At 50.6% G+C, this 26282-nt stretch overlaps 1 protein-coding gene across 1 annotated transcript; it reads left to right on the forward strand.

Moving 5' to 3' along the window:
* The first annotated feature begins 770 nt into the window (after positions 1-770).
* On the forward strand, positions 771-24292 carry LOC149366040 (uncharacterized). The gene is made up of 12 exons (XM_089569577.1): positions 771-895; positions 1943-2094; positions 3442-3774; positions 5308-5577; positions 6657-6923; positions 7725-7903; positions 15191-15330; positions 16965-17119; positions 18209-18290; positions 18964-19084; positions 21703-22039; positions 23974-24292. The coding sequence occupies exons 1-12, from the start codon at positions 771-773 to the stop codon at positions 24228-24230; spliced, it is 2418 nt and encodes an 805-aa protein (XP_089425703.1). The 3' UTR covers positions 24231-24292.
* The last annotated feature ends 1990 nt before the right edge of the window (positions 24293-26282 follow it).

Below are 26282 nucleotides of genomic sequence, written 5' to 3' on the forward strand. Positions count from 1 at the left end.
GCAGGCAGAAATTCACAACGCTCCCGCCTCCTTCTATAAGGGGTTTGTTAGCCCCCCATGTTAAGTAGGCCATATACCTGGCGCCCCGTATGTGACTCGGAATAAAGGAGGTGCAGAAGGCGAGGGGGCGAACGCCGTTACACAACAAAAGGTGGGACGGGGTAAAAAAAAAAATCATAAACGTCCGTAAACATGAAAACAAATAAAAAAATGCAGGGTGCATGTGTGTACAACATCCCGTTTCGTCTCCGTATGTGACTGAACCGCGAACAAAAAAGAAAGACAAAAGAAGAAAAAAAAGTGGGAGACCACTGCACACTTTGGCAGCGGACACACGCATACACGAGTGTGAAGCAAGAAGAATCAACAAAACAAAAAAAAGGAGATTAGAAGAAAATCTGGGCTAAGAGAGGGTAGATAGAGAGAGAGTGCTGACAACCTTTCCCCCTCCCCAGCCGAAGACAATCCGGTCAAAACGTGGTCCGTCATGCGTGCTACCAAAAGCCGGCCGGGCGTGTAAATGAACAAGCAGAGAAATGAAGCGGTGCTGGGCAAGAAAGCGGGCGCACAATGCGGGGACGGCTCTCCACCGGCGACGGCGCCCTAACGGAGAGGAGAATGCATATGCGTATGAATAGGGCCATATGGACGAGCGAGAATGGTCCGTCCGCGTAACGCACTACACAGCGTATATACAGTGCGGCCGGAGTTTCTATTTCAGAACAAGGGAGTCGATGCCCTCAACGCGTGCGGTGGTCGTGATTATCGCGATGGCGATGGTGCTGCCGCTGTCCCATAGGGTGCTCCTACCGTGGGAGCCATCCTCGAACGACGCCACCAGGAAGTCACCGAGCGTGTTCGCGGCCTGTCCGTTGCAGGACAGTGCGGAGTCTTTGTAGCGCTGCAGTGACAGCTGCATCGGAGGACATTGGAGTGACCACGCCCAAGTCGCGCTGAGGGTGTCAAGAAGTTGACAAGAGCCGTGTAGGTGGGCGGGGAGCTTCGTGGCGTCGCTGTGAACGTCTTTTTGTTCCTGAGTAGCGGTTATTTGGGTCAGGCTAACCAGGCGGGATATTTCGACGGTGGGTAGCGTGGACAGATCAATCGACGCGTATACATGGCTTCCGTCCCAGCAGCCCACAGCTCTGCGAGTGATCTCAAGCGCGGCTGTAAACAACGAACTGATTCAGTGTTGTCCACAAAGTAATGTCACCATTCGCGCAGATGCGAATGACGTGTTGATTATATTGGACAGGGCGTGACGACCACCGCGTACGTCTAAACTGTTTGCTCAAGGTACTACATCAATGTAGAGGCAAACGATAAAAGGAAGGTGCCGCGAAGTTTTAGAGAATTTTAAGATCCTAATGCCATTTTTCGATACTAAATTGCAAGTATTCCCACCAATCTACCGCCTAATGACTAGATGCACACAACCTAGATTATATGGGACACGGCATGACAGTACACCGCTGGTCGATTATTTGGCTTAGAAAGGGGCAAAAATCACGTATTGTGCCACCCACGCTCTGAAGTTTTTGCATGTGGCGTTTGGGTAAGGGAAAAGTCAAACGACAGTAATACTCCGCGGGGCTCCACAAGTGACGTACTTTCAGTTGGGAATATATGAATGAGTTTTCTCAGAACTCAGGCAAGTTAATTGTGACAAGCCTTGTTGCTACGAATCACTGAATTCGTAATGACGCCATCTACCTGGCCTCTTTCCGCTGCACACAGCGCAGTCACACAGTCGCCATAAAAGGATACCATTCTCGTGGGCGTCGCATGTCTCCTTCTCATTAACGTACATGCACGTCCTTGGACATTAAAACGGTGTGAGAAACTCCTGCTCTTCACTTCCTACAGTTCACAAGGGCATAGGTCGTGGCTAAGTGTTTTGGAAAAATTAACTGCGGCCCGATGTAACGGTGCCGGGGTGCAGGACAAGGGACATGCGGTCGGGGACCGGCGGGCTGGCCCTGACCGCCTGGACTGCTGGTGTCCTCCTCCTCCTCAACGTCGGCACCATGGCGGACCCCCAGGCCAGGGAACTGCCCACGCTGAGGGATGTCCAGTTCTGGGACAAGCCGACAGGTGAGGGAGGGCGCCACTCGGCTCAAGTTACTCCCATAGGGGCAGAAAGCTTCTGAGAGACTAAGCCAAGAGACTATCAAGTCTGAAATGGTACAGGAAACGAATAATGTGCTCAAGATACTGTTACTGCAAGCAATCGATAGTGAAGAATAGAAATCTGCCTGAAAGCTCTACCGATATCTAATGTGACCGGTTCTGCGTCGATATACTAACACTGTCCACTGAACGGAAGGCAAGATGTATGTGGACATACCCAAAATTCCACGAGAATGCATCTCACATGAGAGTATATAGCCGAAAAAGAAGATTATATATAGAGAGAAATCTGATACTGAGCAGCGTCTATGCTGTGACATGTGACGCCACGCACTTCAAAACAGACCTTGTAACTCCGTAAAGTGAAAAAAGTGATATGGCAACGCTAAGCCTAAAGACGCTACTTAGAACCTCAACAATACGCTTGGTGCGACTGGTTGGTGCACTTTCTGGTGGTAGAACAACAAAACAGAGCACAGGCATAGCGAGAACTGAAGACAGTCGAAATCGCTGACCGTAGCGCCTTGTCTGTTTTTAGAGGTCGATCGCCTCTTTGAACAAGCTTGGACGGATATAAAGATCAGCCGTTCGCTTCATATACAATCGCTGGCATCGTCATGATTCCTCATCTGAGTTAATGAGAATCAATCACATCAAGTTCATAGAGTCCTTGAGAAACCATGCACGGTTAAAAGTCCTTTTTAAGCTCTATTATGGCCAGTTCCGCATTAACCCTTCAATATACTTGCAGCCCTTATCAACTAGAGTCACAAAACATTACCATGCTCATAAAGTGACTCCGTTATTCGCCCGCACAAACATCTTTAAATATTCCTTCTTTCCTGTATCCGATTGGAATAATCTACCAGCCCATATGTTCGCCGTAGAAAGTGTGCTCTCTGCGATTGAACGAGCTTTTGACTGTTGGCCTTTGTTGCTCATCTGTCAGAACCATGTTTTCTGTATTTCCTCTTTTTTCGTGTTTTTTTTTCATCCCGTGTACAGATCTTTACACTTCGCATTGTGTAATAATGGTCCACTTCATGATTCCTCACTCCTGCTTGGTTCGTTTTCGCTTGCAGTATTGTACAACCCAAGCAGCACAGGTAATCGGCCCAATATTGGAAAAGAATGGTTTCACTCTGGTCCTTTGTAGCACCGACCTCTGCCAATACATTTACAACACTGGGCCAATATTGCCAATAAGTTGCCAATATTGGGCCGCTACCTTGAGCTGCATTTTCCGTGCCACATTTCGCACAGTCCACGTTCAGGACCTGCACAGCGCTGCGCGACTGCCGCCTTTTTCAGTGCACTCGAGGAACGAGCAGTGCCCCCAGGGCGAGGACACGGTCACGTTCGAGAAGACCGTGGCCATGAAGCCCGGCTCTCGGCGCCTGTCGCCCATGTTCGCCCCCCGAGAGGACTTCCGCTCGCGGGGCGCCGTCACCCTGGACTGCCTGCGGCGCTGCCAGGCGTCTCCCCGCTGCCTGGGCGTGGTGGTGAACTACGAGCACAACGCGTGCTTCGCGGCCACCGCGCTGGACGACGAGGACGTGGCCAATGCGCTGGGGTCCGCCGACCAGGCGCCCCTGGTGCCGGCCTCGGACCGCTCCAACTACTTCGCCAAGATGTGCGTCCACGGTGGGTGTCCCGGAAGGAACTAGTGGGCTTCCGGCCATCGTCGCGCTTAGCACGAAGACACTGAAAGAGTGGAGGAATCATTTTTATTAAAAAAAATGGCAGTGGTTGGATTGCGAAAGCAACGAGGAGAGAGAGAGAAAGGTGATGGAGAGCGCGCGGCAGCGGCGGCAGCACGCTAGCTATGCGCCGCTACTGCGCATGTGCAACTGGCAAGCGTGGCGGCGGCACCTCTGAAGCCTGTCACACATGCAAGCGAAAACGCTAGCGAATCCTGCCGCCGCGTCGGGAAAACCTGTTTGGAGCCGTCGCTGCGATGAGCGGCAAGGTTTCAACAAGTTGGAAATTTTGGCTGCGATGCGCCGCTCATGTGAACCAGCCTTGAGTAACCCGCGCAGCGACGGCGGCGGCGCGCCAGCTGTGCGCTGTGTGACGTCACTGCTCTTCGCGCATGCGCAGTATGACCTTTCCTCGGCTCCGCGAAATGGCTCGGCGACTAGCGTAGTGTTGCTTTCGCAACAAAAACAGAGATTAAGACTCCGAATACCAAAGCCAATTGGTACTCCAGGTGGAGCGGACGAAACCCTGTCTAAAAAAAAAAAAACGACAGAACGTGTCAAAAATGCGATCAATTATTTTGTAGTGTTGTCGTAACGACAGATTTTCCTTATGTTCTGCAGTATTTTTATATCGTACTGTAGTTTTTTTCTGTAGTACTCTTCAGTAGTCTCTAGTTCTGTAGGACATTCCTCTAGTAACTACACTACAAAAATTTCGGTGGTTACAGCAAGGTTTCGGTCAAAAGCGTTACAAAACATTACAGAAAATCTGTTGCGACAACATAAATTTTTCTGTTGCGTTTTTCGAGTGGCAATCCAGACACTCCAAGATGGCAAAGGGGACCAGGGCGGAGTGTGAAGGATGATGCCACTGGGCACTGTGAGAACGCTCCAGGCTGGGGTATGGGGAGGGTAAGACTGGCAAGCAAGTTTCATAATGGAGTTTATGAAACATTTGTTAGGTTATTTCTAACAATCTGAGTTTGCGTCGCATCTCGTTCAGGGAACATTAGAAGTTCGAATAACTTAGTGGCAGACAAGGAGCTGGCTATGGGATGCTTATTCCACGGCCCTTCTGGCGCCTGCGTTCATGGCGGTTCCTTGAACTGCACGGCGCATGCGTATACAGGCAGTGTCTACGCGAACGTCCCCAAGAGAGAGTTGTCCCCGAGCGAGCTACGCTCGGGGACAACTTTCTGTGGCTCTGTGCCAGAAGCAATGAGTTCGAGGGTTCGGCTTCCAGACATCTGTGGCCGGCTCGTAACAGCACACTAGTGGAAGCATTCACTAGAGCGCTTCACTGCACTGCAGTGCAGGACCACAGAATGCTTTTTCCAAGTATTCATAATGTGAGCCGCGTGCACTTCCGGATACTGGGGGCTACATTCTGTGGCTCTCCAGTGATAATAAAGTTGTCCTCTCTCCGTTCCAAGGTATGACACTGTCACTCAGCCACATCCTCCGCACATGCCGACAGGTCCCGCGTGCGACAAGGACTGGGTGATGGAGCGCGTCCCCGACAAGGAGCTGCGCGGTTTCGACGACCGGGTGGTGTCCGGCGTGCCCACTTGCCAGCGCTGTCAGGAGCTCTGCCTGCACGAGACTTCCTTCCCGTGTCGCTCGGGGGAGTTCGACGGCCGCGCCAGGGAGTGCCGCCTCAGCTCGCAGGACAGGCGCTCCCAGCCGGGCGCCTTCGGCCCGGCGCAGAGTCCGCACATGCACTACTTCGAGAATCTCTGCCTGCCCGGTAAGACGAGTGTTGTGTCCCGAGGCCACAGAGCTTCGCATCCTCAGTCGATTTCGTTAATAGCGGGGGCTTTTATTTCGTTGTGTTGGACAATGAAGGAGCAGCAAAAGGAATCTAAGTGAATTATGATCACAATAGAATAGTTATATTATTCCGACTGAAAAGGTGGAGGAATCACCGTTATAAGGAATCGACTCAGGATAATGGTTTTGTCTTATTTTCACTGTGCCCACACGCTAAGAACAAAAAGTGCATGGCGTCGTCTTCAGTCTCTGTTCAAAATGTAACTAAGAGAGCACTTAGTAATTGCAAACCTTCGTGTTCAAGTCTTCTTGCACACCCTGTATACATCCGGTGTACGGATCGTGTGTGATGGATGCATGGGAGATAGAAGCGTCCCCTTTGAAATGGTGTGATGGTAGTTGTCACCATGCTCGGCTTTTATTGCGAAAGCAATACTACGCCAGGTGTCGCCTCTTCGCGGTACCGCAGCCTACCCTTCACGGTCGGTGGTCGGTCATGTGACTACTGACGTCATACCAGAGCGAGAGATGGGGCACCAAGTCAGCTCTTCAGCGCGCCGCAGCTAGACTTTGCGGCCGGCCGAACGACCACCTGCGAACGGCGGCAAGCGATTGACGCCATACAAGTTGCAAGAGCTTACAGACCTTGCTGCGGTGATGGATGTGTGTTGCAGCGTGTGGTATAACGTCATCCACAGAAATCCAGGCGTTATCGGGTGTAGAGAAAAGTAGCGCCTGCTCGCCGGTTCTTCGGTATAGCTATGGAAGACTTGGGACGCGAGTCAAGATTCTTGTGTTGTGTTACCGTTCAACCTGATGGAGGCTATGGATATCGAATATGCTACAAGTTACACCACTTGTGTTCGCAATTACCTAGGCTTAACCATCCCAGCAATTTTTTTTATATTTGTTTAAGTGTGTTGCAACTGGGGCTTAAAATTCGCCATTTTCTTTAAATACGTTTTCCTGCTCTTCGAACCTTCTGTCCCCTCTCTGCTTTTCAGCCACCGATCTTCCAATCGCTTTTTTTTGCCAACTTCCGCCGCCTCCTCGCAGCGTCGTCCTCTGGCGGCCTGAGCTGCGACTTCGAGCTGCACAAGGACGTGGACCTGCGGCGGCCCGACCAGGTGCGCAGCGCCTTCAGCGCCGACCAGTGCCGCTCGCTGTGCGAGACAAGCCGCGAGTTCGCCTGCCGCAGCTACAGCTTCGCCCCGGCCTCGGGCGTCTGCGCCATGTCCGGAGACGACACCGTCAGCCTCGGGGGCTTCGCGCTGCGCATGACGCCCGGAGTCGGGTACTACCAGAGGCCCGCCTGCCCCGAACGTGCGTACATACTACACACGCTTCTCGTGGTACTTTTTTCTGGGCGTACGTCGTTGGTGGTGCCCTTACAGGCTGTCACATATTTCGAATGCAGTTATTAGAATGAGTCACCCAACCACTGTTCATTAAAGAATAGCAAACGCAAGTCAGAATTCCGACTGAACCAAAGTGTCAAAAAGGATACCTTTGGTTATCGTGCCTTGCAGTTTGGTGGTAAAGAGCGAGACGGTGATAAAACAGGAGCTAAGGGTACGCCTTCGGAATGGAAGCAAAGTCTAGGATGGCCTCCAGCGCTGCAGCGAAATGGGTTGTCGTGAAGAAGCTTGTGACTTCTACTCCAGTGCGCATTTGCTTTCTATTAATCTTTCTCGAGCCACAGCGCCCACGGCAATCGCGTTTTCGAAATTCCAGAAACTTAATTGGCTGTATTACTAATGGCCAACTACAATCCTCTAATTACAACAGGGCGCATATCTGTAGTAGTTAGAAAGTTAGGTATTCAATGTTTCTTAACCAGCTTACTAGTTGACAAGATTCATTTGTTTTCTGACGTTCGCGAACACTGGTATTACTATTCCTCCGAAGTCAACTTTACACTCCAAAAAGCCTAGTTTTAAAAATCAGAGTCAAGCTTCCCTGAAACACCCGGAGTAATAATGCGCAGTTTCTGTAGGTTGCAGCCTCTATAGACCTATGCAGCTATCTTCAGGCTATAGCCTACAATAAGTGCGCTATTACAGCTACCGTGTCCCTGCGCTGTTATGGATATTTTGACGACGTTATCTGTTCATGACATCGCAGCCGTGCAGCTATCGTGCACGCGAGAGTCGATGTCACTGACGTTGCACACCAAGGACCCGTTCGGAGGCAGGATCTACCCGCGGGAAGAGACCGCCGGCTGTGACGTCCAGGGCCGGGGATCCCGGGAGACCACACTCGTCATGGGCCTCATGGATCGCCATTGCGGAGTCTCGGAGGACGTGCGTCTCTTTTGTTTTGCATGTGACTATAGACAGCGCATTAGACTGCAGTGCGGTGCGCAAGCTGAGACAATACTGCTCTAAAGGTTAACGCGAAGATCTTTGACAGAAGTCCGTCAGATTGAGATTGGCACCACCAAAGTTTTAGAACAGTCACAAAGTTTCGGAATGAACTCGAGGGGCGACTGAATGGTCAGCGCGTGGCAGGCAGGAGTCAGACGCCCGGGGTCATTGCCCTCCGCCTAAGCCAATGACCTCCGTCACGTGGCTGTGGAGGAAAAGCGAGGTCTGCTGCCTGCTGCGTGAAGACCGTTTCGTCGTCTCCTGAAGAAGCGAATGAGCGGGATTTCGTTCTGTACCTTTGGTTGGTGTCAGAGTATCCTGTATGGTTATGAGGGTTAAAAAGCTAACGATTCAGTGGACAGGACTGGTCAATGTCATTCGAGGTTCGAAAAGGAAGCACAGGGCCACCATGGTCTTTCACCCGATGTGTCAGGTGAACAGATCTACAGATCTAGTGTTCTGCTACCACATTGGCCACCGGGTTTACCTTATCGGAAATTATTTCTGACGCATTGGGCGCAGTGGCTATAGCATTTAGCAGGTAATATCGGCTGAACGTCCTAGTATTTCCTTCCGTTATTAGCTATCCTCTTAGATATGATGGACATATCTAATCCCCGAGCTCTGAAATAAAAGGAGAATACTGATAAAGTTTCATGGCTTTAGATGCTGATCAACCAAAGGTGACCGCCCTTATGAGAAGCCCAATTTTTTTTAAGCGCATGGGGTGTGTCCTGCTTTAAAGGGACTCGGAGGGCAAACTGCAGTAGGCCTCTGTCAATATATTGCCACAATCTTGGGCACTCTCGGGGCGCCGTCTTCCGGCCGAACTGCCTTGACCGCTATTCTGGCTAGCCTTAGCCATGGTGGCGGGCGGTGTCTTCTTCTTCGTCGTCTCTTCTGTGTGGTGCCCTCGGGAGTCCGCTGCTGCCTGGTGCTTCACAGCAAAGCGTGTCCTGGCCGTCCCGACTGTCTAGCTGTGACATATTTGGTGGAGCCGTGCTGGGTAACGTCCCATGTACACTGACTCTGAAGACGCCTTTGAAGCCGATTCTCAGGGCGTCGATACAACCCCCGTCCACAAAGCGAGCCGCCGCCTGCTAGGCCTACAGCCAGAGTTCAGCGGCCTGACAAAACCAAGGAAGATGACATCAACCACTGGCAGCCAGACCACTCAACGTTTTGGAGCTGACGCTCCGTTCGTGCTCCACGCGCCCCGGTCACCGCCGACGTTCCACGGAGACAGGTTTGAAGACGTTGAAGATTGGTTGGCCAGCTTCGACCGTGTGGCAGCCTTCAACCAGTGGGACGGTGAGCGGAAATTGAGGAATGTCTACTTCGCGCTAGAGGACTCTGCAAAGATCTGGTTCGAGAACCACGAGACCTCTTTTGCCACCTGGGAGGTCTTTCGGCGTGAATTGCTAGCGACATTCGGCAACAGTGAAAGAAAAGAGAAGGCTGAAGTCGCTCTGCACTCCCGGTCGCAGCAGCCAAATGAAAGCGTCACCATGTTTGTTGAGGACATGATGCGACTGTTCAATCGAGCCGACCCTGCTATGGCCGAGGCCAAGAAAGTGCGGCACCTAATGCGGGGTGTCAAGGAACAGCTCTTTGCTGGACTTGTCCGCGACCCTCCAAGGACAGTGGCCGATTTCACAAGAGAGGCAATGAGCATGGAGCGCTCCTTGCAGGAACGCGGCGCGCAGTACGGCCGGCAAGCTAGTATGGCAACCGCCCAAATCTGCACGCCTACACCGCTGCCCGCAGAGGATCTTCGAGAGCTCGTCAGGAGCATTGTTCGCGAAGAACTAGCGAAACTCCGCGTCGAAGCCACACAGCCCACCGTCGCTGCACTGTCTGACGTGGTGCGGGATGAAATACGGCGAGTGGTGCAGCCAGCACCAGTGGTTCCGGAGCCGCAGCCCCACATCATGTCCTACAGTGAAGCACTTCGACGGCCTGCGGCAGTGGCACAAGCTTTTTCACCTGTGCCGGCTGTGCAGTACCCACGTCCAGCTGTACCCACCACCGTGCCGCAGGAATTCCGGCCCGCCATGCGTAAAGCGGACGTGTGGCGTACGCCGAGGAACCGGCCACTCTGCTACCACTGCGGCGAGCCCGGTCATATCCTGCGCCACTGCCCCTACCGTCGAATGGGTTTAAGGGGTTTTGCTTCGGACGCTCCTCGCCCACGCTACGGCGAACGACCTCAGGAGATTGAACAGTTCCTGACTTCCAACCTGCAGGCTCCGACCGTGCCGCAACGTCAGTCTCGATCCCCATCGCCACGGAGATTCTCTTCTCCCAGCCGTCCATCAACCTCTGGCGTATTCAGAGGCACGTCCCCACGGCGGGAAAACTGAAAACGGCGTCCTCCGGGGGTAGGGCCGCCGCGGCTGGGAAGAGACAAGAGCCTCCACTCGACGATTTGCAGCGACGACGAGACCTACGACCACCTGACCCGACGAGCACACCGACGAAGAGCCAGCGACTGGCTTCAACGGAAATACCAGTAACCGCCGATAACCTAGAAATAACCGCACTAGTGGATACCGGCGCTGATTTCTCTGTGATAAGCAGCCGGCTAGCCACGACCCTCAGGAAGGTTTTGACACCTTGGACTGGGCCGCAGATCCGCACAGCCGGCGGCCATGTTGTGACGCCGACCGGCGTCTGCACCGTGCGAATTCAGATCCGCGGCGTCACTTTCCCCGGCTGCTTTGCTGTGCTTCCTGAGTGCTCTAAAGACCTCATACTCGGTTTGGATTTCCTCCGGGAATACGGGGCGGTCATCGACTTTAAGGAGCTCATCGTCTCGTTTGCCGCACACCGCACTGTTGCCAACGAACCTCAGCAACGCAGGACTAAGTTGCGGGTCTGCGATGATGACGTGGTGATTCCGTCGAGAACCAGCATGTTAGTAACTGTGGAGTGCGATGACAGCGCCGGCACCCATGGTATCGCTGAAGCCAACATGTCGCTGCTCCTGGGTCGGCAAGTGTGTGTAGCTCGCGGGCTTATAGAATTGAGCAAAAAGCGAGCCGAGCTTTTGATCACAAATTTCGGTTGTGAACCCCAACGTTTAGCGGCCAACACAACGGTTGCTTATTTTGAAGAACTCGGGGAATGCGCCGGAGAGTACTCGCTGACGGGGGCTACGAAATCAGTAGAGTCCACGAAGGCTCCTGTTAAACTCGACGTGAACCCGAATCTCCTGCCTAGTGAAAAACGCAACCTGCAGACTGTCCTTGACTTTTTCCGGGACTGTTTTGCGTCAACCTCCAGAGTTAGGCAAACTCCGATAACAAAACACCGAATTATAGTCGACGAAAGCCAGAGACCATTACGCCAGTCGCCGTACCGTGTATCTTCAAAGGAACGAGACGCAATTCGAAAGCAAGTTCAAGAAATGCTCCAGGACGACGTGATCCAGCCATCCAAGAGCCCGTGGGCGTCGCCTGTGGTCCTAGTTGCAAAGAAAGATGGGACCTTACGGTTTTGTGTTGATTATCGACGCCTGAACAAAGTAACTAAGAAAGACGTTTATCCTTTGCCGCGCATTGATGACTCCCTCGACCGCCTGCGCCATGCCAAATACTTTTCATCACTCGATTTACGCAGCGGCTACTGGCAAATAGAGGTGGACGAACGTGACCGGGAGAAGACCGCATTTATTACTCCGGACGGTTTATACGAATTCAGGGTGCTACCTTTCGGTCTATGCTCGGCTCCGGCAACTTTCCAACGGATGATGGACACTGTACTTTCAGACCTCAAATGGCAGTCCTGCCTCGTGTACCTGGATGATGTTGTCATCTTCTCCGACACTTTTGAAGAACACCTCAGCCGCTTACACGCTGTTTTCGAAGCTATCCGTTCAGCCGGTCTCTCCCTTAAGCCAGAAAAATGTCACTTCGCTTTCGAGGAGCTGAAGTTTTTGGGCCACATTGTGAGCGCCAAGGGCGTTAGCCCAGACCCCGACAAGACTGCCGCCGTAGCTGCTTTTCCCATTCCTGCTGACAAGCGAAGTGTGCGCCGTTTTCTGGGTCTCTGCGCCTATTATCGGCGTTTTGTGAAGAACTTCTCCCGAATTGCTGAGCCCCTTACCCGCCTCACCAAAGATAACGAACCGTTCTTCTGGGGTCGGGAGCAACAACATGCCTTCGAAGAGCTACGCACGCGTCTTCAAAGTACACCCATACTCGGGCACTTCGACGAGGCAGCTGCCACAGAACTGCACACAGACGCGAGTAACGTTGGCCTTGGTGCGGTCCTTGTACAGTGGCAGGATGGTGTCGAACGCGTAATCGCTTACGCAAGCCGCACGTTATCACGATCTGAGGTGAACTATTCCACCACCGAAAAAGAATGCCTAGCTATTGTGTGGGCAGTAACGAAATTTCGCCCCTATTTGTATGGCCGCCCTTTCCGAGTGGTGAGCGACCACCACTCATTGTGTTGGCTGGCAAACCTCAAGGATCCTTCAGGGCGACTCGCACGCTGGAGCCTCCGACTGCAAGAATTTGATGTCACCATTGTGTATAAATCAGGGCAAAAGCACAGTGACGCAGATTGTTTGTCCCGTGCCCCACTTCCAACCAACAGCGCGGACCTCGACGACGATTCCCTTTTCCTTGGGGTCATCTCCGCGTCCGACTTGGCTCAACGCCAACGAGAGGACACGGAATTACGGTCCCTGATTGACTATCTCGAAGGACGCGCTCCGACTCCGCCCCGCATCTTTTCACGCGGCCTGTCATCATTCTGTTTACGGGACGGCATCCTGTACAAAAAGAACTATGGGCCGACGGAGGCCGTCTATCTGCTCGTTATACCTAATGCCTTTCGTGATGAAGTCTTGCAGGCGTGCCACGATGACCCTTCCTCTGGTCACCTTGGTTTCTCTCGAACTTTGGCACGCATACGACAAAAGTATTACTGGCCCAAGCTCGCGGTGGTTGTGAAACGCTACGTCCGAACTTGTCGCGAGTGTCAACGTCGCAAGACGTCGTCCACTAAGCCGGCCGGACTACTGCAGCCTATTGATCCACCACACGTTCCTTTCTACCAAGTCGGCATGGATTTACTCGGCCCCTTTCCGGAGTCTTCGCTCGGTAACCGGTACATTGTGGTCGCCACCGACTACCTCAGTCGCTACTGTGAGACGAAAGCTCTTCCCCGTGGAACAGCTGCGGAAATTGCCGCCTTCTTCATGCACAACATCGTGCTTCGTCACGGCGCACCCACGGTCGTTATAACTGACAGAGGGACGGCCTTTACTTCGGCGCTGACAGAAGAAGTTATGCGACTCAGCGGCACCAGCCACCGACGAACAACAGCTTATCACCCGCAAACTAATGGACTCACTGAGCGCCTAAATAAGACGATCGCCGACATGATTTCTATGTATGTGGACGACGACCACCGCAACTGGGATGCAGTACTCCCTTACGTAACTTTCGCATATAACACTGCGCTGCAAGAGACGACTCACTTCACACCGTTTAGCTTAGTACATGGTCGCGAAGCCACGACTATGCTCGACGCAATGCTTCTTCCTGGTAGTGTAAACTCCGCTGTCGTGGGGGCCGACCGCTTTGTTCACGAAGCTGAGGCCGCCCGCCAACTTGCTCGGCAACATATTCGGCATCAACAAGCAAAAGACGCTCACCGTTACAACCATCGCCACAGGGATGTCACTTACCAGCCCGGAGAAAACGTTTGGGTGTGGAGCCCAATCCGCCAACGAGGGCGCTCTGAAAAGCTGCTTCGGAGGTACTTTGGCCCCTATAAAGTGATACGACAACTCGGCGAGGTAAACTATGAAGTTCTCCCTCAAGGAACTGTTCGTTCCTCTAGACGACCAACGTCCGAAGTTGTGCATGTCGCTCGAATGAAGCCTTACCACGCCCGCTAGCAGCTCACTCGTCTCTACCTGCGGGCGCCGAAGACGGCGGTATTCAGCGTGCGCGCCCGTCGAGATGGTGGTCGGCCAGAACCGCCTCATGGAATCCCGCACTCGCCCTGCTGTCTAACCTCAACACGCTGCCGCTTGAATACTCCGTCGGACAGCCTCGGTTTCGAGAACGCTCAACGACCGCGTGCTGCTCGAACCGGAAGTACCAAATGTCCAGACGACTGAGAGCTGTCTCTCCCTCCTCGTATACGAGATCAAGACAGCCGAGACAGTGGATTCCGCGCCCGCCGACGATCACTGATACATGCACCAGGGCCACTGCCCCTCTGCACGGGCGCCCCATCAACAGCAGGTGTTCGCGTGCCAAACTCCCGTTCCCGGGGGAGCCGCCGTCGGTCCACACGACCTGCCGCGCCGAGGGCGGCGCTTCCCAGAGGGGGGAGCAATGCCACAATCTTGGGCACTCTCGGGGCGCCGTCTTCCGGCCGAACTGCCTTGACCGCTATTCTGGCTAGCCTTAGCCATGGTGGCGGGCGGTGTCTTCTTCTTCGTCGTCTCTTCTGTGTGGTGCCCTCGGGAGTCCGCTGCTGCCTGGTGCTTCACAGCAAAGCGTGTCCTGGCCGTCCCGACTGTCTAGCTGTGACAATATTAGCTAGTTCTAATCACAAAGACGGCACTTTCGTTGAAAGCAGAACTTCAATTTATAAACCAGAGAAGGCCAAAAAATTAAACACAGGTGCCGCTGTATTTCGCTGCAAAAATATTGCTTTGGAAAACTGTTTCACTTGACTGTTCCTATAAAAAGAAAAATATGCTTATCTTTTTTCGCGGTTCGCTGAGGCTACGCTACATCGCTATTCATTTCCAAGCAGTGATCACGGAGTCGTCCCTCGTCCTGACGTCACGAGTATGAATCAAATGCTGGGAAAATTTTTAAATCCAATTTCCTCAGCAATTAATGCACCTTTTGACGCCAAACAAACACTGACATCGCCAGAAAGAGCTTCAACCCTGATTCTCATTAAGAACATGACTTGCAAGGAGCCGTCCTCAGCCTCCATTTACGAGGATGGTTCATAACAGTGGGATCTGTGTGTGCTGTTTCTATGAAGCTGGCCGTATTTTGGAGAGCCTGCAGTTATCAACAGGGATATACCCCTGTCAGCCACCCCCTGAATATGCCTCCTAACCCGGGAGGCCTTAGCGAACCTAAACATCACGGAGAGCCTTCGTCATTGTTCTCCGTATCACCACGTGGCTTACACGTGCCACGAGGAGACTCTGCCGAGCACCGATGCTCTCCGCAGGACCGCGGACGGTTCACGAGCACGATAGTGATCCAGCAGCACCCGGTCATCCAGCAGAAGGGCGACAGAATCGTCAAGCTGTTCTGTATCTTCGACACGGGCAATCGCACGGTCACCAACACCTACAAGGTCCTCGTCGGGTGAGCTTGTGTGCAGCATTGTAAGCTCTGTCTTCTGCGCGCTGTGATTCCTCGCGCGGGTCATTTGAAGTGTTTGAAATCAGCCCTCACGTAACCGCGGCGATGCTTACCACCCACCAGTTCTTGAGATACAGCACATAGCTGATAGGAAGTTTACAGGGCGAGCTAAATTGAAGTAAACCAAGGCCGATTTGGTGACAATAGGTAGTGGGTTTCTCGATTTAATTAGAGGCAACGTGCGCATTATTGTGAGCAGTACTATATGCAATCTATAGTCTGTCTCTATTGTATACCAGACACCAGACGTCTATACAGCATCCTGAAGAGGGATGGAATACAATATATATATATATATATATATATATATATATATATATATATATATATATATATATATATATATATATATATATATATATATATATATATATATATATATATATATATATATATATATATATATATATATATTGCCAGGTGGCGCATAGCTGACGACGACGAAGTAGGGCTCGCTCCGTGAGGAATCTGTCGCCTTTGTTGCCCAGCTTGCCTGGCCTTGTCTGTCTTCGTGCCTGGTATTAAAGCCCCCTTCGTCAACAAGTACGCAACAGCTACAATATATATATATATAAATATATATATATATATATATATATATATACACAGAGACAAAGAGAGAGAGAGAGAGAGAAGGCTTTAGTGAAAGTCAAAACGAACAATCGGAAAGCAAACGGCTTGACGGCTTGCAATCGAGCACAGCCACGCCGTTATAGATCGAGTACCCCAGTGCCAAGCTTCTTCGGGAATGTTGGCGCGAAGATAATACTCTCAGTGAATCCAAAACAGCGGCCGCGTCTGCCTTCACACAAGTTTGTGTTAGATTTGTCGCTGCAAGGGGTAAAAGCGCTAGCAAGCTCTGGTAGCTTGCTGATTTTCTTTGAAAAAAAAAAGACGAATAGTATCAGCATTTGTTTCTGTATTGGGTTTATAGGTAGGGGTAGTACAATTAAAATAGCTCTGCAGCGGTAGCCTAGTGGTCTGAGCATCCGCCTCGCACATTGGAGCTGCGGACTTAGATCCCAAATGCAGTATGTTATCCGCCGGATGTCCAATGGGTGCAAGCTTTCCACCGGAATGGTGGTCGGCTTCTCTGGGGTGAGATGCTTAGAAAATGGGTCTCTGACCCCATATTGTGTAGAGAATGGCGCACTTTGGACAAGCTGCCCATCGCGCCATTCAAATTTTTTCATTAACATTATCATCCATAGCACTTTTAGGCTTGCTCATAGTCATTTTGGTTTGCACCTGCTTAAATGGGGTGCGATGCCAGTCAGAAACGGGGTTGGCATCTTGAGGGAATGTATCAATGGCGTGCGGGTTTAAGCTAATATATCAGGACGAAGTAATCGTCCGTGCCTGTCTTCCCTTTCTCCCTGTCAATATTTAGCGCTCCCTGGCATTTCAGCCCCAACTATAGCCCAATCTACCACCCTTTAAGCTGTTTCTCTGCAAACACTATCGAGCGAGAGGTGCTAATGGGTATTAATACGGGAGTAGAGAGATGAAGCATCTTTTATGAACCCTGAAGGGTTGCTTCGCAATCTTCCAATCCCTCCCTCGACTTTTCGTTCCAGCGGCGTGGGCCCAGCGAGCAGGGTGCCCGGAGTGGTGAACGCCACGGCCCCATCGCCCAACGTACGCCTGCGCATCACGGACAGGCAAGGGGTTGACGTGGCCGGCGCCAAGCTGGGGGATGAACTGTTCCTTCGCATCGAGATGGACGACGACAGTACGTGGCCTCCGAAAGAGCACTGCACCTTCGTGCACTCTGATAACCAGCCCCACGTCCTTTTCAGGCCTATACCTCTCTCCATATGCTAATGGCGTATTCGCCATGACGAGTTGCGAATACTTTTTCGACCTGGGCGTCGCCTTATTGCTCGGCTGGGTTGCTCTGAAACTGACGCAGTCATAGTGGAAGCGGCAGCACACGTCGCCGAGCAACACGGGGCGACTCCTAGTTTGAAAAGTTTATACCAAGAACTGGCTCGCTGCTGACAATGTGCACATTCTCTAATGAAACTTGCAAGTCGTCATACATAACCCCAGCAGAGCAGGCAATTGGCCCAATATTAGAAATATATTGGCAAAGCCGGTACTACAAAGGCCCAGAGTGAAGACGTACATTTCCAATACTGGGCCCATTACCTGTGCTGCTTGGGTAAAGGTCACTCTCAAAACAGGACTTGATATCGGGGTCGACGTCGCCGACAGTGAGAAACCGGATGTAGAACAAGTGTCGCGTCACTTCCGCGAAGCCTCCGATTGGTTCGATGGCTTTGCATTATGAGTTTCAGGGCAGGAAACTGGAGCAGTGAGCCATTGCTCCACAAATCTCGTCCTTCGAGCAAACTGACCATTTGCCACTTTCGATTTTCGTCTGTGCGACTTCGATTCGAAAGTGTTAATAGGCCATACGGTGGACACAATCTGGGCTAATCTGGAATGAAGGACACGGAGTCAAACGGCAAACAGTATTTTTCGAAAGCTATATACACTGAAAAGCTCAAGAAGCCATGCACGATTCAAATTCACTCAAGCCCCGTGGGGTACACTGGCGTTTGCTGTCTGACATGTGTGAATTTATCGAAACGGAATCCGGCGACCTTGCTGCCGGGCCTGTGACTAGTAGTGCTCAGTAATAAGCCACGCCCGTGAATTGTATTCACATTATTTCTCACGTTTTAAGAAGTTCAGCTTCCACATCACTGGAAACGTAGTACTCCGTATCTGTGCATGAACGTCTGGATGATATGGGGTGCATTTTCTTTACTGGCCTCTTACTAACGCGTTAGTCATTGCGATGTCGTTTCCGCAGGCGTGTTTGGACTGTTCGCGAGAAACCTCGTTGCCACGAGTGGCCAGAACGACGATTCGATCGTACTCATCGACAGTTCCGGGTAAGTGCCACCGGTTCACTATCGTGCAGCAGCGGATTTAAAAATAGGTGGTAAAATAGAAGGGGAAGGGGGGGGGGGGGTTGAATGCCCCTGCCTAGCTTCTTTTTTTTTTTGCGAATAACGTTTTCAAAAACAAAAATACATTGGGTATTAGATAAAAGTGGTGCAGTGTTTCATGAATGAATTCGGAAGACTTGTCGCAAGACACAGCCCCTGTTCTCCAAATCAGTAATTCGATCGTGATCGCGCCAGTAACCTGCTGACGGGATCGACCGCCTCCACGCTATTGGCACCAAGGCGAGATATCTCGCATTAGTCATGCTATTTCAGTTAGGCAATGAAGATCAAGCAGACAAAGAACAGTACATTCAGCAAACAGGGGGTGATTTTGCTAACTAGCCCCTCCGAATCTGTCCTGACCGTATTCGTTCTCGGGAGGAAGAATTAGGGGCGTTGATATTATGGACTAGCTGAATTACGGCCGCACAGTATAAGGCTACACCCTTTCTATGTGGAGTCTCTGATTCAGTGCTAGAACAGCAGTACTCATTGGCCTCAGATAGTAGATTTTGCAGGAAAGACGGAATGCCGCCAAACTCTAAGCGCAAAAAATCTTTAGTAGTTTATACAAAAGATATCTCCTCGTCTTTTCCTTCATTTGGTCGCAACGCAGGTGTCCCACGGACCGAAACATATTTCCAGCCCTGGAGAAGTTGCCCGGGGACAAGACGAGGACGTTGCAGAGCCGCTTTGAAGCCTTCAAGTTTGCCGACGATGTCGTCGTTCGCTTTCAGGTATGTACGCAAGCCTATCACACTCATTATGCGATTGACGCCTTAGTCGCCAATGAATCGCTAGTATCAAATATACCCGGTGATTGCTATACAGCCGATGAACGCTGTGTCCTTTTTCTCGAGACATGTAGAAAATGTGATAGCAGTTCGAACCATGCTACAAGCACTATTTTTACCACGTAGTGCTCCTTTTTTCTCTTTCTCTCACACACAAACGCGCGCTCACGCACGCACACGCACGCACACGCACCCGTTCAAACATTATTCCACATTAAAGGGACACTGAGGGTGACTCCATCCGATTATTGTTATCCGTAAAAACTGATCCCCCTACTCTTTCAGACTATGTTGGCGTTTTTCCGGCAACAAAACACGCATTCATTGGAGAGAAAATCGTATTTAAAAATCTCCCCGCCAGTCGATCCAGTCTCGTGACGTCCTTACCAAAAAAGGATGGATTGCCGTCGTTTTGAAGCAAACTGTGGTGTGGCGTAGCATCCGGGATCCGTGCCCAAAAGTACACATTTTAGTTGCGAATTCGGTCGACAATGGTGCCACCAGTATTTCGTTGTTTGTTCTTTTCTGGCTTATAAAAACTCCGTTTTCGGTGAGAGTGGCCTGTTTGTGATTAGAACGTGGTACTCCATCGATACAGGCCAACCTATATTTGTCCCCAGTGTTTTTATTAAAAAAAAACACACTAAGTTCGCGCCTATTACGCTAAGCAATTGAAATAGAATTGAAGATATTTCAGCTCTGACTTCTATACAAGGTAAGCAACATGTTACGTAGGTTTTTTGGCGCTCATCCATGGTCCACAACAGCATAAGGCACGAGGTAGACAAGGAATGAGCGACTGATCGCTCATCTACATCCTTCGTTTTCGTGTCTCGCGTTGTTTTTTTGAACAATTGATGAGCATCAAATTTCTCAACTCATCTTACTTCTACAGCATGTTTTCACTTCTGCTAACAGATGTCATGCCGCAGTCGTGAACCATCGTCCTGCCTTCGAGCGAAGCAGACTCATTGGTTTGAATGCTGATCCACAAAACTAAACGGTCGGGTGTCCTTGATCATCTGAATAAGCGTGCTTTCTGATCTATTTCTCTCAGGCGCAGCGAGAAACGTTTGCTTTCTGCCTTCAGTGGTTTTGCCAAACACAAACCCAGCGATCCTAATAAAAGCTTACGCAAAACGGAGGCGAATAATTGAGTACACTGACGATCGACAAGGTGAGACGGATTACACGACGAGTGCGGAAAGCTGGAAGGACAAATACACCTATCGTCAAAAGTTTAAAGTCCAAGCAGTTTGCTTCTCAGCCACGCTGTGTGATTCGAATTATGCATCGCTAGTGTTCTAAATTTGTTGAAAGTGAGCGGAACGCATGAATTCATTCTTCCTGAAGTTAAGACGTCTATGGATGCTACAGGAGGTCTACTACGTGACTCAGAAGCAAACCCTCTAGGCTCTTACTTTTGACAAAGGCTGCTATGAAGTTTGCGCACCACACGATCTTTTTCTCCGCGGTATCGGCTTCGATCGCGAAGTCATGATTAAGCTAACGTCAGTAGTTTCGAACAAACAGAACAGATGGCGGTGTATTTTACAGTAGAAGCACGCAACTATAGGTCTTGCGAAGTTTGCCACTCCGCAGCACTTGTATTTTGCTTAGAAAAGGCTTCCGGGCGAAACGAAACAGAAATAAGGACAACAAGATGAAACACCACCCGGGCCTGTCCCGTCGCCTTTCTTCGTGTTAGTGTGTTAGCACTATAAAGATTTTAAATTCTACTCCCCTGCTCGCCGATTTCGCCGTTGTCAGTGCGGTTCCACCACGGCAGGTGGGAGTTCATTGATAGATTAGTCGCGAGAGGAGCAACCTGGGTCGCCAAGCCCCACCGCTGGCAGCACCTGCCATCGCAGGGCAGTGGCGCATCGTTTTACCGCTGCACCACTGCGCCAGGAGTGGCATAAGGACTCCCAGGGATCTATGAATGTAAAGTAGAGAATGGCCAGTTCTGAACATATGGACATTAACTCATTATCGCTATCGTGTCATACCCTTAAGACGGAGCCTAAGTCCGATTTCGCCGATCATTGTCTGATACGTACTTGACCTTGAAAACCGAGCCTCGAAACGAAACCGAAGCGCTACCGCACCTAGCTAATTCGCATTTGGCCTAATCACGCTACATCATCCGCCATTTTTTCTGTCTCGTCCCGGCACTCTCTGACCAATATTACTTCCAACCAACTAGACCCAACAGCAAGTCATTTGGAGACACAGTAGTAACCTGCCTTGTTTGATGGAAATTAGAACATCATTACCTCACCGGCACCACGTCGTCGCCTTACGACTAATGAGAATGAATACCTGCCTTGGTTACATGTGCGCCATTGAGAAGGTGTATTCTTTTGTGATATGGTCTAGTTTTACACCTGAATTATGGGTGAAAGCTTTGAGAGAAGTTACATTAGTAAAACGAATGATTACTGTCTCTTGGTTCCCGGGAAATGCCCGGGGGAACACAGATGCGCACAAAATTTTGTGTGCGCATCTGTGTTCTGCATGGGTGCACGTTACAAGTCTTCTCCCTCACTCGGCTCTCGCAGGTAACGGTGCAGTTCTGCCTGCACGAATGCGCACCGGCGACGTGCGGTTCGGGCGCGGCTCGGTCCTTCGGCAAAAGACGAAGGCGGCGCCGTATGTACTTCCGACCGCTGGGTCTCCAGAGGCGGATGGGCCGCAGGTCGGTCACCGCCACGGCGACACCGCCCAGGACCGCCTCGAACGCCACGGCGGCGACCGGCAAGACCAGTAAAAGCGCGGCGTCCAAGAAGAACATACTGCCTACCATGCTTCCAGAGTATCCGCTGCAGAGGGAGATCATTGTGCAGGGCATCGGAGAGGGCTCCACGGATTCTGGGATCTTCAGCAGAAGGGACAGAAGTGAGTTTCTCGTGGCACGTCGGTGTCCAGGATAGCAGGACGCATCTGCGACAAAGTGCGGAGGCATATGGACGCGTTAAAGCGGCTCTTGGGCATCGCAAAACGTTGAGTTGGGCTAGTTGGCATAGGTTCATTATAAAACAGCCCAAAGAACGAGAGACAGAAAGAAAGACACGGCACAGCGCTCGTCCTGTGTCTTTCTTTCGCTGGTCTCTCCGTTTTTTGCGCTGTTTTACACTGAACCTTGGGTACCGCTAAACAGATCCCATAGTAAACTCGTGGGGCCCGGCAACGGAAAATTTGTCCAATATATTGGACAAAGGAATCAAGGCGCGGCAGCCATGGATAAACGTTTAGTGCCTAAAAATATATTTCTCGGCTTCAATTACTATATTGTGGAGCTACCGAAGTGAGTATGGTTAAGATGGTATCCTTTCCGTCCTCTTCACGAGCCTTCGAAAGGTGCGAATCGGTGCGAGTATGTTTAAAGGTGGTAGTCCAAAAAAAAAAAAAAAGCGGAACCAACACACATAATTAAGCATGTATTTGAGCGACGAAAGCTCTAATGTTTACTTGTGCTTCGGAAAGTTCAAGATTTTCTTCATATTGTACATTTTTCTGCACACAGCCAAAATTTCGAAATGCAGAAAAATATGTTTAAATAATGTTGTAGGCCCGAATTGCCATATCATAAGCGTTTGAAAGAAATCGGTGCCATAGTTTAACCTGCGAGCAGATCTCGAGGAGGGTGGTCCCTAACGCATGCCGTCTACTTTATCCATTGACCCATGTTGTACACATGTTGACCCATGTATTGACCCGGCCATGTTGTGACCTGGCATAGAAAAAATACAACTGCACCTTTTTACAGGGTCACGGTCGTTGTGTTGGCAACACGGAACAATTAAATCGTTTCCGCACACCATGCACGCCCTTCCGTTTATTGGCGTAAAGAAAATATGACGCGAACCGCAAGCGTTCGAAACAGCGAAGACAGAGGGAAATTATAGCCGACTGGGCATTTCCGGCGCCCAGCTCAGCCATGCCGGTCTTGTAAGGATACAGAGGCAAACAGCTGTATTCGGCATCCTCATCTATCCACATTCTGCAGCTCTCTTCTACATTAACTCTGTTTAAGATTTAAAATAATTTCTCGCTATCAGCTTATAGACTTGGCCAGCGCGAAACATACTACACATCGTTGCAGTTGAGGCGCAGTGATACGTTATTTCAATGTTTGAGAAGATCATGACATTGGGGTAGTCGGCGTTTTAATGTGGGCATTACTGCGGCAAGCTCTGCTACTGTGCAGAGGAAGCCTACTTAATTTAAGATTTATTTTACCGCGAATTATAAGATCTAAACACAGAAAGGGACAACCGTTTATGTCGCGTTATTTCTCCCCACGCATTCCTGCCATAGTTCGCATGGACATATTCCTAACAGTATCTGCTGTATAGAGCTTTGCAGGTTTGCAAGGAATGCAAAAACTTTGATATCATTGCGGTGACCCGCACTGGAGCAATGCGAAAGCAAAATGTCCACATACTACATCGACGTCCGTGGATGTTCTGACGTCCTTGTACTATATTGACGTCCGCGGCTATTTTGACGTCTAAGTGTATTTTAACGCGTTTTTTTCGCGTTTAATTAACAAACTAATACACACGCTCATTAACCAAATTTTTCCCACGTCAACATTTTATGACACACTATCTGTCACAATCACACTGTCATTTATCTACACAGCACGACGTAATCGTGCGGACAAAATTTGCGGACTCTTTTTCTGACGCAATAGATCCATATAATGCTCTCGCATTAATGAAACTGTCTTCGCAGAACTGAGTTCAGGCTGCGGGGTGAAGTGTTATCAAGGTTTATACAAACCCGGAGCGTGCTGAGCAGTCGTCGTTCTGTTTCTTCTCTCCCAGCGTCCAGGAGCGACTCGCGGATGGTCTGCGCAACACCCAGCGTCCTGACCGCGGCTGTGGTGGCGGCCTTCCTGGTCCAGCTGGCGTTGATCGCCGCCTGCCTCTCGTGCGTGGCCCTGGCCCGACGCTGCGGCGAGAAGCGCCGGGGACACATCGACGACGACGACGACGAGGAAGCACCGGCGCCGTCCAGTAGAATGCCGCCAGTGAGGGCGTCACAGCCTCCGCGCCGAGTTTGGACATCCTCGTTCAGATGATGAGTGTGCGCCGGCAAGGGGCTGGGCAGGAGGGAGAGCTTTCGATAGGAGGGACCTTGAAATATCTTGGTCAGCTCTGGAAAGAAGGGACCTTGGACAGAATGGGACCTTGCAATACCTTGGAAAGCTTTGGATAGAAGGGACCTTGGACAGCAGAGACCTGGGAATACCTTGGACAGCTTTTGGCAGAAGAGATCTTGAACAGAAGTGACCTTGGACAGAATGGTAGCTTGGAATACCTTGGACAGCTTTGGATAGAAGGGACCTTGGACAGCATGGACCTGGGAATACCTTGGACAGCTTTTGGCAGAGGAGACCTTGGACAGAAGTGACCTTAGACAGAATGAGAGCTTGGAATACCTTGGACAGATTTGGAGAGAAGAGATCTTGAATACGTTGGACAGCTTTTGGCAGAAGAGGTCTTTCACAGGAGGGACCTTAGACAGGAGAGACCTTGGACGGGATGGACCTTGAAATACCTTGGACAGCTTTGAACAGAAGTGACCTTGGACAGCATGGGACCCTGGAATACCTTGGACAGCTTTGGGCAGAAGAGATCTTGGACACGAGGGACCTTATACAGGAGGAAGCTTGGAATACCTGATCAGCTTTGGGTAGGTGGGACCTCGAACAGAAGGTCCCTTGGAATACCTTGGACAGCTTTGTGCAGAAGAAATCTTGGACAGGAGGAACATTTGACAGAAGAGATCTCGAACAGAAGGGACCTTAGGCAGGAGGAACCTTGGAATACCTTGGACGGCAGGGATGACTTTGGTCAGGACAGGAGAGACCTTGAAATATCTTGGACAACGTGGGACTTGGACAGCAGGAATTTTTGGAATATCTTCGACAGCTGGGACGCCTTCGGACCACAATGGCTAGCCCGAACATTCAAGGTCTTCGACGATTTCTTTCGACACGTGTACCGCGGCTATCCAGGGTGCGCAGTCCGAGACGAATACAACACACGGACCAATGAACTGACAACACTGCTGCGATGTAGCGATCGATATCCGAGCGGTCACGACAACGCGCCTAGCGAAGGAGAGGAGAGACGACCCGTGATGTGTGAGAGCGGGAAAGAACAACAAAGGCTGGAAGGCGTCGCTGTTTTTCGAGTTGTTTTACACAGAGGAATAAAGATAGAGATCTGTGCATTGTGCGGGAGGTATCGGTACCAAGCGACTCGTGGCTTATTAGTGGTAAGCCAGAAACAGCTCCTTGCCAGAGCCACGATGCTGGCATTCTTTTGAGTCAGAAGGAGTGTGGGGAGGGGAATACCACGAGGCAGCTAATTGTCTGCGTTCACCTCAGTCGCACGTGTGTGTCGAGGACGAAGATCTGCAAGATTTTCGCGTCTCTTACTTGGGGCTGCCCGACTACCGTAAACACGGCCTGCCAAATGCGTACACGGTTTTGGTTTTGGCAATGATTATTTTATATGAGCAATTGGCAGGTAAAAATTATTTTGTACGCACTCAGAACCCCTAGACTGGCGAGTTCTTGTTGATGAGAGATGTTTTGAGATATCTTTGTTGTTCTCTGAATGGACTCTCAGTACCAGAAATTATCCGGCGCAATCACAGATTTATTTCACCAGCCCAAGATGGCCACTAAGATGACCCCGACTGCAACTAAAATGATTTACATTTCAAGGCTATAGGACGGCGTGCTGATGCCACTTCCATAGTCACAATTACTTTAACAACTGAGAAACAGTCGGTGCGGTCTGTTTAGCTGGATAGTAAGCAAGGCGGACATGGTGTGCTTCATATGGATCAATAATTAGACGATTAATTAACTTAAATTGACGATTTCTTATTTTTAATTTTAGGGATCAAGGTTATATAGCGAAACTGATGGCCGTCAACATCGAAAATGAGCCCTGTTTTGAAATTTTCTTACCGGGTTTTAAATATCGAGCTTTAAAAAAGCATATCTGAAAGATTATTGAGTTGGCTTTCCTGCATTACCTTATCATAAAACGGCTTCGCTGCACGTGGTATCATCACAGAAATCACAAGTTCACTTGTTCTACATAATGAGATACAC

The sequence above is a fragment of the Amblyomma mixtum genome, chromosome 1, assembly GCF_055824585.1.
Source record: "Amblyomma mixtum isolate Tamu chromosome 1, ASM5582458v1, whole genome shotgun sequence".
Taxonomy (NCBI): Eukaryota; Metazoa; Arthropoda; class Arachnida; order Ixodida; family Ixodidae; genus Amblyomma; species Amblyomma mixtum.

Coding starts and splice junctions, on each gene's coding strand:
- LOC149366040 (XM_089569577.1), top strand. CDS start 771: ATGGCGATGGTGCTGCCGCTGTCCCATAGGGTGCTCCTACCGTGGGAG. Junction 5,578..6,656: donor CGAGAATCTCTGCCTGCCCG/GTAAGACGAGTG, acceptor GCCTCCTCGCAG/CGTCGTCCTCTGGCGGCCTG. Junction 22,040..23,973: donor CTTCAGCAGAAGGGACAGAA/GTGAGTTTCTCG, acceptor CTTCTCTCCCAG/CGTCCAGGAGCGACTCGCGG.